The sequence below is a fragment of the Suricata suricatta genome, chromosome 6 (assembly GCF_006229205.1).
Source record: "Suricata suricatta isolate VVHF042 chromosome 6, meerkat_22Aug2017_6uvM2_HiC, whole genome shotgun sequence".
In the NCBI taxonomy this organism is placed as follows: Eukaryota; Metazoa; Chordata; class Mammalia; order Carnivora; family Herpestidae; genus Suricata; species Suricata suricatta.
Window position 1 is genome coordinate 108,010,485 of NC_043705.1, and position 12,831 is coordinate 108,023,315.

General features: G+C 50.8%; 1 protein-coding gene across 7 annotated transcripts in view; it reads right to left on the bottom strand.

The window, feature by feature from the left end:
• Positions 1 to 12,831, bottom strand: part of ABLIM3 (actin binding LIM protein family member 3) — a 110,022-nt gene that overhangs the window by 14,074 nt on the left and 83,117 nt on the right. For 2 of the 7 annotated variants that reach the window (XM_029943098.1, XM_029943092.1), the window contains 6 exons: positions 10,432 to 10,490; positions 8,327 to 8,398; positions 4,055 to 4,210; positions 2,439 to 2,468; positions 1,817 to 1,946; positions 1,033 to 1,131 (listed from right to left, as the gene is read on the bottom strand). In XM_029943098.1, coding sequence (XP_029798958.1) covers positions 1,033 to 1,131; positions 1,817 to 1,946; positions 2,439 to 2,468; positions 4,055 to 4,210; positions 8,327 to 8,398; positions 10,432 to 10,490 — 546 coding nt within the window. The remainder of the gene's footprint in view (positions 1 to 1,032; positions 1,132 to 1,816; positions 1,947 to 2,438; positions 2,469 to 4,054; positions 4,211 to 8,326; positions 8,399 to 10,431; positions 10,491 to 12,831) is intronic. The other 5 variants (XM_029943094.1, XM_029943093.1, XM_029943099.1 and 2 more) reach the window with 3 other exon arrangements.

Here is a 12,831-nt window from a genome sequence, read left to right on the forward strand (position 1 = left end):
CCCAGAACACCGCAGCCCGCCGTTCAGTGTGATCACCCTCCCACTCCCTCAAGAGCAGACAGGATGGGACCTTTCTGGGGCAGTCGAGAAAGGTATAGATGCAATGGCAGGATGAGCTCCTGAGGAAAAGCGAGTGGGGGGTGAAAACCTGAGCCCAGAGTTGGGAGACTGGGTGGAGGCCCGGCTCTGCTGAACTTGGGGCAAGACCTTCAGTCAGACCTACAAGGTCACCTAGCCCTTGCCTTCTTCTTTATCTCCTATCACTCCCCGGACTGCTTACCACTTGCAGGCACGCTGGCCTACTGCAAGTTCAGAGTTTCAGGGCCTTTGCACTTGCTGTGCCCTCTGCCTGGGACTTTTCCCCTGAGATCTTCAATGACTGGCTCCTTCTCCTCTTTTGGCCCTGGTGTTGCCTCCTCCAAGAAGCTCTTCTTAACCACCCTACCTAGCCCAGCCTCCCCACCCCAGTCGCTCTATCATGGTGCCCTATTTATTATGTTCACCGCACATACCATCTACCTGAAATTACCCTTTTGCTCACTTGCTTACTCATTTATTAAATTCCTCTCCATGTAAAAACACCATGAAGGCAGGATCTGGGCTGGTTTGAGCACATTTGCAACCTCAGGGCCCAGAACAGTCCCTGGCTGTCTAGGGGAACAAACAGACATTCAGGAAAGCTAAGTAACTGGCCCGAGCTCACAGGCTTCTAAGTGGTAGAATCAGGATTCAATCCCAAGAGTTTCGATGCCAAAGCCCAGGACATCCAGCATGGTTACTGCTGGGTCCTGGCCTGGCCTTCAGACATTCGAGGCAGTTTTCTGGCTGCTTCCAGGTGGTCTTGATCGAGGCTGGCTCTGTCAAGTGGGTGGGCCAAAGCCCATGGGCGAGTCGGGACTGCAGGGTGGGTTAGTGTGGGTAACTGGTTAGGAGGGGTCCCCGGGAATCGGCTTCTCTTTGCTGCCGGTGCAGGGCACCCGGTCACCCCATGGAGCATGCACCCATGCTGGGAGTTCTGGGCTGTCAGCCTACCTGGGATGTGAAAGTGCTTGGGAGCCTGGTAAGAGGTCGGAGTGGAGGACCTCACATCTAACTGGCTATGGTATGGAGAGCTCCGGCCACTCTCGGGCCCTGGAGCACGCAGGCAGTGGTCCCCAGAAAGAACAGAGGCACAGAGAAAACAGGCATTAACGCTGTGGCAGTTAAGGCAGCAGTGACGTGATGACAGCGGGATGGGAGGGAGGAGCTGTGCTCTCATGCACCATGTCCGCAGAAATAGGCTTGACCCTGTTTGCTCGCCTCACCCCAAAGTCAGATTTCGTAGATTGTAAGAATCAACTCCACTGATCATTAGGAAGGTGTCTTTGCACCTCTCAGCTCCCCACCGCCCCTCTTGACTGCTTCTTTCCTCCATCCAGGCACCTGCTGCACCCCCAACCTCAAGGTGGCCGTGGATGGCCTGACTGAGTTGGATAAGGCTGGGCCTGTTTCGGGTCCTCTGGTTCTATGCTCTGGATGGGGCAGGCCAAGGCCAAGGCCAAAGGAGTGTCCTTCCAGCCAGGGCTGCTGGGCTGCCTGCCACTCTTCTTTCCTGGCAGCTTACCACCCACCTTCCTGCTGCTTCTCAGCCCCTTCTCTCCCGCTGCTAGAGGCATCTCAGTAAGGCCCAGTTGGTCACCCGGGTGGTCACAGGCCCCCAGGGCTGTGCTGTGATGGAGTTCCCAAGGGGGAAGCCCTGTGCCATCTCTGCAGCTGGCAACAGAGCTGGCCACTGCCCTGTCCCCCTGGCTCTCCTTGTCCCTTTGGGGACACTTACCAGAGCGGTAGTAGTGGTGAGGTGAGCGGGAAAAGGTGGGAGACATGCCCTGCCGGCTGTAGGTGGGGGAGTCGATGTAGCCAGGGCTCGAGGCCCTTCTCTGTCGGAGGTCCAGGTTCTCGTAGATGTCCTGGGGGAGGAAGTGGGCCATGAGCAAGGCCAGTGATGGGGCAGGCCTGTGGCTCCAGGGTCTAGCAGGCAGGTGGGGGAGGGACATAGAATCCAGGACTTGAGAGGGCCAAGGATTCAAAATTCATGGTGCTGCCCTTCTGAATACAGAGTCCCGCCCCGCCCCCATTCCTCCCCGAGTTACACACAGAGCCTGAGGAAAGCTACAGACGATTTTTTGCGGCCTTCACCCATCACTCAGTCCCTTGAGTAGAACCCACAGGTCAGATGCCTGGAATCCGAGGAGCCTCAGGGAGGCCCTGACTGGTGGAAAGGGAACACCCTCGACTGTTTACACTGCAGCCACTTTCTCCAGGTCCTGCTTCTAAGTCTCCCTCTGTGCTCTGGTGGGGGAGCCTCCTAGGGGGCTGGGGAGGGGGGAAGCCAGGGGTCTGCTAGGTCAGCATGAAGGGACACACTTATAGAAAAGATCTTCCTGAACCGGCCCAATTACCTGGGAGTAGGGAGATAGTGTTCCCAGCGACTTAGAAGCGAAGAGTTTGAAGGCCATCGTGGAAGGAACAAAGGAGAGAGAAGAGGGAGAGAGGAAGAGGGTTAAGTAGTAGCTCAGCGGAGAGCGAGGCTGCAGCTGCTCCTGGACTCCTTCCCCAGACAGCAGGTGCGCTTAGCATGCTGGGATGCCAGCAGTGCCCACAGGTAGCAGGAAACCTTGGGATGGTGCCCTCCTTTTCTCAACGGGAAACCAAGGCCCAGAAGGGGCACGGGGTGGCTCCGGCTGCTCAAGTACAACGTGGCAGGGTCTTTACTTGGACCACAGGCTTCTCCACCACAAGCTCAGAGCCATTTCCTGACCCTTCTTTGTCCCTCTACCAGTTCACGACCCCTCTGTGGTTCACAACGACAGTGTGCAGGGTGGGGGCGGGGGGGAAGGGGACCCAAACGTAGGGCCAGCTAAAGGCCAGGCTGCTGCCATCAACATGGGAGTTGGGCCACAGGGTGGTGTGGCGGGCTGGCAATGGAGCATCCCGTCTGTAGGGGGCGGTGGTGTCTCAGCACCTGGGACACCTGCCCAATGTTAACACAGCTCCCTAAGTTCCCGAGACGAGTCAGAAATGCGGGTTGTTTCGTGAAATCTCTCCATGTGTAAATATCGGCAACAGCCTTACATGTTTAAACGATTCTTTGGGAGTGAAACAGAACAAGCTTGGGAGTTGGCTCTGGCCCGTGGGGCCCAGGGGGCCATTTCTGGCTTTGGGAACATCAACATCCACCTGGTCGATGGTCCCCTGTCCCTGGCCCATATTAGAGGCCAGAGCCTGGAGGGTCTCGGCATTGGGCTGTCCAACCAAAGAACCCTCATCCCTTTAGAGAGGAAGGGGACAGTGCCGGGGTGGGGACAAGAACCTGGGGCCCTGCTCCCCATGGCCAGGGCTCCTTCGCCTTTAAACAATCACAGCTCAGGGGCCTTGGATGGAGCTAGAAGCTGCCAGTGATACAGACTGCCAGGACCCTCAGGACAACAGCCACTCTGCCTTCTCCAGAGAACACTTACTCTTGTCCAACCACCATTTAATTATTTCAAAAGCTCTCTGATGCTGAGTGTCAAAAAGCATCTCTTGCTCTCAGCATAGGGACTTAAGATCAGGTGCAAAAACTGGAGAACCAACCTACAGGGATTATAAACCTAAGGCCACTGAGCCTGTCAGGGGGTAACAGACATGGGCTATGTATAAAATTACTCCCCTGGAAGAAAAACAACAGCTCAAGTGATAAGTGGGCCCAGGTTCTCGGCCTCAATGTTGGGGTTCTCAAGGGGTGGTGGAAACTGGGGAGAATTGAGGAGCCCATGTCCTACCTATAGGAGGCGCTGCTCCCCCCTCTCCAGATGGTGGAAAACCTGGTGTACCGTTCCCTGCTCTGATTTTTCAAGAAAAGCCAGATTTCTGGATGACATTGCTTGATTCTTAAATGTTGACTATAAATTCCAGTTTATAAGAGTCCGGGCCAACCCTGTGGAGACCGAAGTGTCTGCCTGTGATGGACCTGCTGGGGACCCTGTGGGCCTCCTCTCCATTAACAGCCCCCCAAGAGAGGGGCGAGACGCCATACCTCTCCATAGCCACATCTCTCCAGCATCTCGTCGGACGTGTATCTGGAATGAGGCTCGTAGGAAATGAGGTCGGGGCGTTGTACCTCGTAGATGGACTTAACCTTGGGGAGAGCTGCCAGGTCTTTGTAATTAAGGATCTCATTATCCACTTTAGCCTGAGGAAGAGGCAAGGCATAGGAAAGAGCAGAGAGGTAAGAGGGAAAAGAGAGAGGAAACAAAAACCAGGCATAGAGGAACGAGCTTCTCCAGTTTCCATTAAAAACAAAGTAATAGGTTGGAAGAGGAGGAGGACGTTAGAATCAGTCAGGTCTTAGAGGCCATCCATTCCAACAGGCCTAACGTACTTCATGTGGGAGGCCCTGTGCTTTGCAGGAATTGTCCCCCCCCAAGGGGCCTGATGCCTCTCTGTAGTCAGTGTCCATGTTATGACTATTTTCCAGATGAGGAAACTGAGGCTTGAAAGGTTCTGCACTTTGCACCATTTAGCCAGTAGGTTTGGATCCAGTCTGAAACAGACAGCCTGGGTGGGGACTGCCTTTCAACCCTTCACAGGAAGGACATCCTCACTCACAGCTCCTTGAAGATGATGGAGATGATAAAGACGGATTTAATCCCAGAGAGTAAAACCCTAGCTGACCCTTGTTGAGCGTTCATAATGAGCCAGCCTCTGTCCTAAGTCCCCTGTAGGGATTAACTCCCTTAACTCTTACAACTCACCATGCTCCTAGTTGGCACTAATATCGTCCTCATTATTTGAATGGAGAAACAGGCACAGAGAAGTCAGTGAACTTGCCCAAGGTTATACAACCAGTAAGTGGCAAAATCGGAATTCAAATCCAGCCAGGCTAAGCTGGGAACGTGCCTTCTCCAGCAGTCTCTGCTAGCTTGGCATGGTGGAAAGCTCACTGACTTACAGCTGGATTCAGAAAACTGGCCCTGCATGAACTGAGCCTCCTGCTACTACCTGACGTTGGCTGAGTTTATCCTTCTAGAACTGCATGGATTAAGAGACAGCTTCCCCTTGTGTGGGGCTGAGCATCTCTCGTGGCTTTTGAAGCCATGTCCTCTCCACATCTGCATCTTCCAGTGGTTCCCTCTGTGACTGGCTTCTGCTGTGGTCCACAAGGATCTGTCATGCCATAACTAATGTGGCTCATGAGGTCCTGACATAGATAAATTGCGAGGCCGCTAGACAGAGACTCCAAGGAAACTGTATTGTCCTCATGATATTCTTCCAGTGCCTTGGGCCCCCAGGCGAGTCTCAAGCCAAAACTACCATCGAGAGAGCAACATTCATAAAGACCTTATAAGCATGGCTGTTTGAAACATGTTCCAAGGTCCTTCCACCATCCTGCCCTGGCCCTAGCCCACCACCGTTTGAGCACTTTGCTGCTCATTCTGCATTGCCTCTAGATCCACTGTCCACTCCTCCTTGCCTTGATTTGGGCTCTGAGGCCCCGTGGACTACATCAAAGGCTCCCTAGATTTTAGGTGGGTTGGGTCAATGGGGGGCATCTGCAGACTGGGGGTGATGGAGAGAGAGGCTGTGTACCTGTGTCCCTTTGGCACTGCCCCTGCACCACTGGCTGTGGTGAGCATGGCTCCTGTCCAGGGCTGCCTTTCATGGCTCCAGCTTTCTCCAGACCTTCTATTCAAGCTTAGGCAGTGACAGCTCCTGCTGCTGTAGACCCTGGATGCCACATGTCTTGTGGGATCCTGCCTACACCTCTGTGAATGGTTCCTTCTATTCACCTTCCTCAGTGAAACCCTTTGAAGCGTGCCATCTCATTTCTGCCCAGGTCAGGCACCATGTCTATACCAATTCTGGGGTGTGTTGGTCAAAGAAACCTTACTAGGAGGGTCCACTTGCTGAAGTAATGCTGCCTTTCATTGTGGGATGTTGGGTCTTGACCTTGAGAGCTCTTGGCATCTTGCAAACTTGTCTCAACCCATCAATAGTCTTCTCAGAGCTTTAGTTCAAACCTCAGAAATATTAATTTATATTTCTTCCCATAGTCATCATGTTTATAGGGTTATAAATGAGCCTCAGGTTTGGAGGCACACTGATTAAACACGGGTATCCTGACATAATTAGCCAGAAAGGAACGAAGGAAGAGGACATGTGGGGCTGGTTGAAGACAAACCTCCCGAAGATGATTCTAGCAGTCAGTGGGGGGGGGGGTCAGGGGTGAGGGGGCTGGAGCAAAGCTCGAAAGAGCCTGCCTCCTCCAGGTTCACTGAGAACTCTATTTTAATACCAAAGCTCAGTATTTATGAAAATTAAGCCGGCGCTCTCTCCTTCTATTATCTCATGTCCCCAAAGTGACTAGATGGTTTCTTCCCTGAATTTGGAAGCCATGTTTGGAATGGTCTGGTTGAAGACATGGCCCACACGATGTGCAGTCATTCCCCAGAGCAGCTGAAGATGAGGCATTCTAAAAAGCGAGGAAGGAAAGTACAGAAAGGGAGACCCGTGCCTACGCAGGCCTGCGTGGGTAACTGATCTCAATGGGCAAGCCCCCAGCTACATGGCACAGTGACAGGTGTCCCCAGCTGCTCTTGTTCCTTTGTATGAAGCTGCCTCTCAGAGGGACAACACCATGCTCTTTCTCCAGGACCCAGGGCAAACACCGTCAGGGCTAGTTTGTTTCACGAAGGTTAGTGAGGCTTCTCTGCAGCAGGGAAGACGGGCCAGGGATTAAAGGCATTAGAGCTTGGCGATGTGACTGTACATCCCAAGTTCGCATATCCTGGTAACTCTCTGCTGGACACATGGCCACTCTATCAGTAACCTTCTCATAGTGTAGGCCCTGAAACTAAGCTCATTAATTCTGCTTGCGTCCGGCCCCATTCATAGCACCGGGGGGACGATTGCCTCTCTTGTTCTGAACAAGACTCTTTGGGGAGGACGGCCTGTGATCAAAGCGCTCATCTTTGGCGAGAGCCGAGAGGCGGTATCAACCGTATTGAACTTGCTGTCAATGGTAACTCTTATGTCTGATTTTCATTTGCACAGAGGAAGAAAAGAAAGGAAAAAGTCCCATTAATGGGTATTATCCAGGGATCAAGGAGGAAACCAGATGAGGATTAGATGTAAAATAATGATGGAGCAATGGTGGTCAGGGCCACCCAGGGGTGGCTACTTTGGGGACTGTATCTAGAGCTTCTTATTGGGAGTGTAGACCATACCCCCCACTTCCACTTCTGGTCTGCTTGGCCCCTCAGACTTGGGGAAAGCTGGAACAGTCTGCCATCAGAGGGCCCCTCTCCTTTGCTCATCTCTGGCCTCTCTGGCTCTGCCTTCCCCACGTGCTTTAACTTCTGTTTCTCTCTCAGGTCTGAGTGTAAATGTTTCTTCCTCAGGATTCTTCTTCCAGTGGGTCCTAGGCTGTCTGTCCCTCTGTCCATCTGCACCATCATCAGATCACCTCGAACTTTTTCTTCCTGGCACTTCTCAGAAGTGACTGATCATGCATGAGGGAATGCAGTCAATGCCACGAGGACAGGCATCAAGTCAGTGCACTTCACCACCAGTTTCCAGCACAGACCTGGCACTTAGCCCAGAGGAGATACTTAGCACACACTTGTTGAATGAATGAATGAGTAAGTTACATATCCAAGGGACTTCTGAGCTCATCTGACTCAACGCTTCTCCCCTCTGCCATGTCCCTGCAAACATGAGTTTCTCTGTGTGAATGCTTCGGGCATGGGGGCTCAGGGACATATCTGTGGTCTTCTCCAACTCTGGGCTTCTTATGTCACTGGAAAGCTTTTCTTTATGTTTGCAAATCCTTTACTTCGTGTTTGCAAATCCTTTACAGTCACATGACTTCTTCCTTTCTGCCTCCTTCTCACCCACCCCTATCTCCACATGGACCTCCCACCCAGGCCCTACTCTGAATATTCCTCTGGCCCCAGATCTTGGTCTCACTCTTGTCTCAGGGAAGCAATGGGGAAGGGGGCACACTGCAGTGTGCTCAGAGCTTATCAAGGACTCTTCTGTCTTTGTACTTCCCTGTGCTCCTGCCACACTGATTGTCTCCATAACACTGTATTTATTAAGCTGTGTGCTCCGTGAGGGCAGGGTTCCTCTCCTCCCTGTGCCCCGCTGTGTCCTCAGGATTTAGCACAGAGTCTAGCACATGACAGAGTCACACAAGACATCAGCTGGATGAAAACCTCGAGGCTATCTTTGGGTGTCCTTAGGAAGGCTTTAGATCCCCGGCCAGGGGCTAAGGAAGGCCTCTGGGTGGCCGAAAAGTGATACGTACGCAGATGACTCGGTTGGGTGACCCGATGCTGGAGCCAGGGGGCGAGATGGAAGTTTCAGACGTCCGCCTATGCTGTGGGAGAGAGGAGACAGAAGGAGTGAGAAGGTGCACCTGGCGCAGGAGGGGAGGAAGGATGGGGAGGAAGGGAGGTGGCTGTGCAGGGGACAGCCACAACACTGTGGAATGCACTTGCTGGCTTTCTGTACTTTCTCCTAAGTTTCTGCCTTTTTAATCCATGTCTGAGTGTGAATGAAATTGGAAATGCACAGAACTTTGGGCAGTTGGATAGAATTTGGATTTGTGGGTTTTAAAAAACGTATTTTAGATAGGCATTTATTTATTAAACTTGTCATTGGGGATTATCCTTCCAATAATGTATTTACTCGAATAAAGTTGGTTATTACTTATTCCTTAGCAGTGTATTGGTATAAAAGCTACCAGCAGGTTAAACTTCATGAAATCGCATCATGTATTGATTCTTTACAGGGTCTCCATTGCAAGTTAACATCAGCCTAAGTGCTAAACTTAAAAAATCTTTTTCTGGACCATGGCAATGATGTGTTCAATGGCATTATGTCAACCTCAGTGCAGCCACTAGAGCCGCAGCATGTTGTCATTGAAAAGCAAACAGACCAGGGCCCAAGGATCACTGGTGAACTATGTGATTTTAGACATTCCAGATTCCCAATCTGTAAAATGAAGGGTCTGGCCTTTGGGATGCTAAACTTCCTGCCAGATTTCTCATGCCACAACTTAGAATTAAAGCATCCTACTTGGGGCTCTCGAGCAGTGGTTCCCAAACCGTGGATCATGAACAAGTGATCCTAGGTGGCTCTGGGAAGATGAATTTAGGGGGAGCATTTGATAATACTGAGTTGCAGAATGGGCGTGTAAAATGTAAAATCGTATTTCATTTCTCTTCGTGAGATCAAGGAGGAAGTCTTAACTTGGTGCTCATATATTTTAGCAACTTTCTCGACAGTTCCATTTTTTTAAAAAACAACAAGAGGATAGGCAATGCCATCTAGCTGGAATTTCTAAGATTTAGTTTTAAGAAACATTTAATTTGCATTGAATGTATTTTCTACTATAATAGCAAGTAATCCCAGTTTTCCAGTTGGTGATATAAAGTTTTATTTTAAAATAAGTTTTGTTACATAGAGAGCAGGGGGTTGATTTAAAGAAAAAAAATATTGATATAGGTGGTTCACAGCCGCGGCAAAAGCATCAAGGTCATAGTGGGATGACTGAATTTGAGAAATGCCACCAAAATGTGGAAATTGAGGAAGGAAAAGGGAATTAGGTCTTTTTACATCTTAACTGGGAAAGGACTTGGAAGAAACAGGGAGAAAAATACCTCACGGCTCAAACAAAGTGATGTATCAACAGACCAGTTCTTCACAAAGTATAGAGGCATTTTGGACCTTCTCGAGGGCCTGTCCCCAACACACGCCCAGGTTTCTCCTCCACAGCATCAAGCTCTCAGGAGATGGGCTCTTCCCTGAGGTCCCTGGATGGAGAGCCCAGATTCACAGGACTTCCCGGTACTGGTGAGAGCGGTAACTCACAGGGACGCAGGACCTAGCTGGCCTGGCGTGTGTCTGGGGACACCAGCCATGCTCCTGCTGGCAGCTTTACTGTGGGCAAATCACCCTTTTTCGACTTTGAGTTTCTCACAAGCAAAGAGAAGATCAAATTCCTTGTCCTGTCTGATCCGTGGGGTTAAAGAAATAAAATCAGTTTGCTGATTGCAAACTGTCAATTCGTGTGTCAATACTAGCATCACTAAGGAATGATGTCAGGATGGGGGAAAAACCCAGCACGTGTGCTTCAGAGAGCGAGTGCTCTTGGCGAGCAATGCTAAGGCGAAAGCCTTGTCCCAGAAATGCTAAAATCTCACATTGATATAGTGTTTCACGGTTTTCAAAGCGCTCTCCTGGGCAGTGTCTTTATCCCCTCAAAAGCCCCATGCAGCAGGTGTTACCATGAAGAAAACCTAAGGATGCAGATTCACAGTTGGGAGCATGCATACTAAGGAACACCCCCCTACCAAAGCCCAACAGGTGCCAAAAAGTCTGGTCCGGTATCACTGCCAGCTTGCTTACCTTTAACTTCTTCTCTGCCCGGGCTGCCTGTTTGCAGATGGGGTGCCACACCTCAGAACCTAAGGGGCCAGCAAAATAACGAAGGCTCAGACTTTTCATACCTGCTAGCTTTCTTTCCATCCTCACCTCAGGGTCGCCCCTCAGCAGCACATGTGCCCTACACAGTGGCCTGGAGGCACCCCAGGCATCCCAGGCTCTTTGCTCCTACAGCGATTCAAACACCCACACTCTTTCTACCTGTCTATATCCTGCCTGTCCCTCAAAGTCCAGGTTCCACACATTGTCTTCCTGTAAGCTTTCTTACCTGGCAGCTGGGAGACACTTCTCTCTTCTCTGGGATCCATTGTTCTTTGTATCTTTCTTAACACGTATGACCTCACATCACAGTAGCTTGCGCATTCCTTACTCTAATTAATTAGAAGCTCCTCAAGGCAGGGGCTGTGCTTTATTCATTGCTGGGCCTCCCTCAGCACCCAGAATGGGATCCTGCTCTCTGCAGAGAGTGTGTGCAGGGTGAACAGATGAGCGGATGATTGGCAATGAGTGACAAGCAGCAGGTGGTCCATAAATATTTGTTGAATGAATGAATGACAGTGGAGGAGAAAGAAAGTGACAGACCATGGTGAACTCCAACCTTCCTTTCTCTTCAGAGGCGTATGACAGTCTACTAGATCTATCACCCGAAGGGGAGGAGGGGTCATGGTGTATATTCTGCTGAGCCCACTGTCTTGACCTGCTAATTCCTAAGAGGTTCCAGACTCTTCAAATATAGTATATTGCAAATGCCCACATTGTATTGTGGGCACCAAACCCAAGAGGCCGACTTGGAAAGGCATGCGTAACAGGTGGCTGGTCACATGTTGGGAAGAAGCCCCAAATATTACACATTCCCCAAAGAAGAGACAGGTGTCCTGGATTAAAAGGAAAAACAGGAACATATTATCCTTCTGGTGCCATTCCTCTTGTTACCAGCCTGAAAAGGAAAAGAGCCAGCAAGTGGCTGGATTCCTGAGCACTCAGATGGCATTTGTTTGTCTGACTTTGTTTTTAGGATATACTTTCCATTATGGTTTGTTGCCTGGAACCCTCAGGCCTGGGATGCTGGCCAAGCAACAGAGGGGTGGCGTAAAATTGAAAAATTAGCCCCCAAAACATGATCCGTAGAGGATAGGCCAGAAGGTGAGGAGCCTGGGGTCTGGTTTCCAGAGTCTGCATTCTTGCCTCTGCTTGTTCCCAAACACATCCTCTCCCCGGTTCCAGTTTCTTCATCTAAATAACAATGAGGTGGGGTTTGGGTGGTCTCGGAGGTTCTTTTCATCTCCAGAATTTTTATTCTATGCCCAGTTTACCGTTGATGAGATAGGGATATTTCAGTTTTGTCCGCCGAGTTTCTCGCGAGTTCCTAATAATTGCACAGGAGTTTGATTCTTGCTAACGGGAGGAGCAATGGCTCTCGGAGCCCAGTAGAGGGACCCTGGGTCTGCGGGTTGGAGCATGGCGGTCAGAGGGTGTGTCTGCTACCCGGTGATGGGTGGGGATCCTTGCTTTGGAGAGTTTTCCGAGAGAGCATTTCCGGGTCTGCGAGGCTGCTGAAACCAAAGGGACTTGTTTATCCCTGTGGCCCTGGCAGTTAGCACATGTTACAGGTCACTGTAGGAAATGGGTGAGGGGGGTACAGATGTCTAAGAAGGTCGTGAGGTGAAGCGAATGAGGCATATGAAGGGAAAGGGCCAGGCAGAAGTTCTCATGGGGGGGAAATGGTGTGTAAAGAGAGGAGGTCAGAATATATGGTCTCTCCACACCACTGACACATGCTGTTCCGAAGTAGAGCTAAGCTGCAAATGGCTGCAGCCCTCAGCGTGTAGAAAAGCAGGTTTACAGAAGAAGTGGGGGGCGAGGTGGGGAGGAATCAAAGGGGAGAAAGAACATATAATTAGAAATGAAGAGGAATCAGAAGTTGGGGAGTCGGCAGGAGAGCATCTAAATGGAACAGGGGAGGAACTTGCTGGTGGTGAGCAGCAGACGTAGGTAAAGTCAAGTCAGAAGAGGCGATTTGTTCATGAAGACCCTTATGAGATGATGGCTGGCTGAGCTTCTGCCACTAGCCAACAGCTCAACCACCTGATCCTGACAGAGCGACAGCATCCAGAAGGCCATTATGGGCTTTTCCCTCAGAGCTTAAAACAGTATCTGGCTCATGTGTGCTTAATAAAGACATAAATGAATGACTGGTAGGATTCCACCTCTGAGAGAGAGAGAGAGAGAGAGAGAGAGAGAGAGAGAGAGAGAGAGAGAGAGGGAGAGAGAGAATGAGTGGGGGAGGGGCAGAGAGACAGAGGGAGACACAGAATCCAAAGAAGCTTCAGGCCCCCAGCTGTCAGCACAGAGCCCAACATGGGG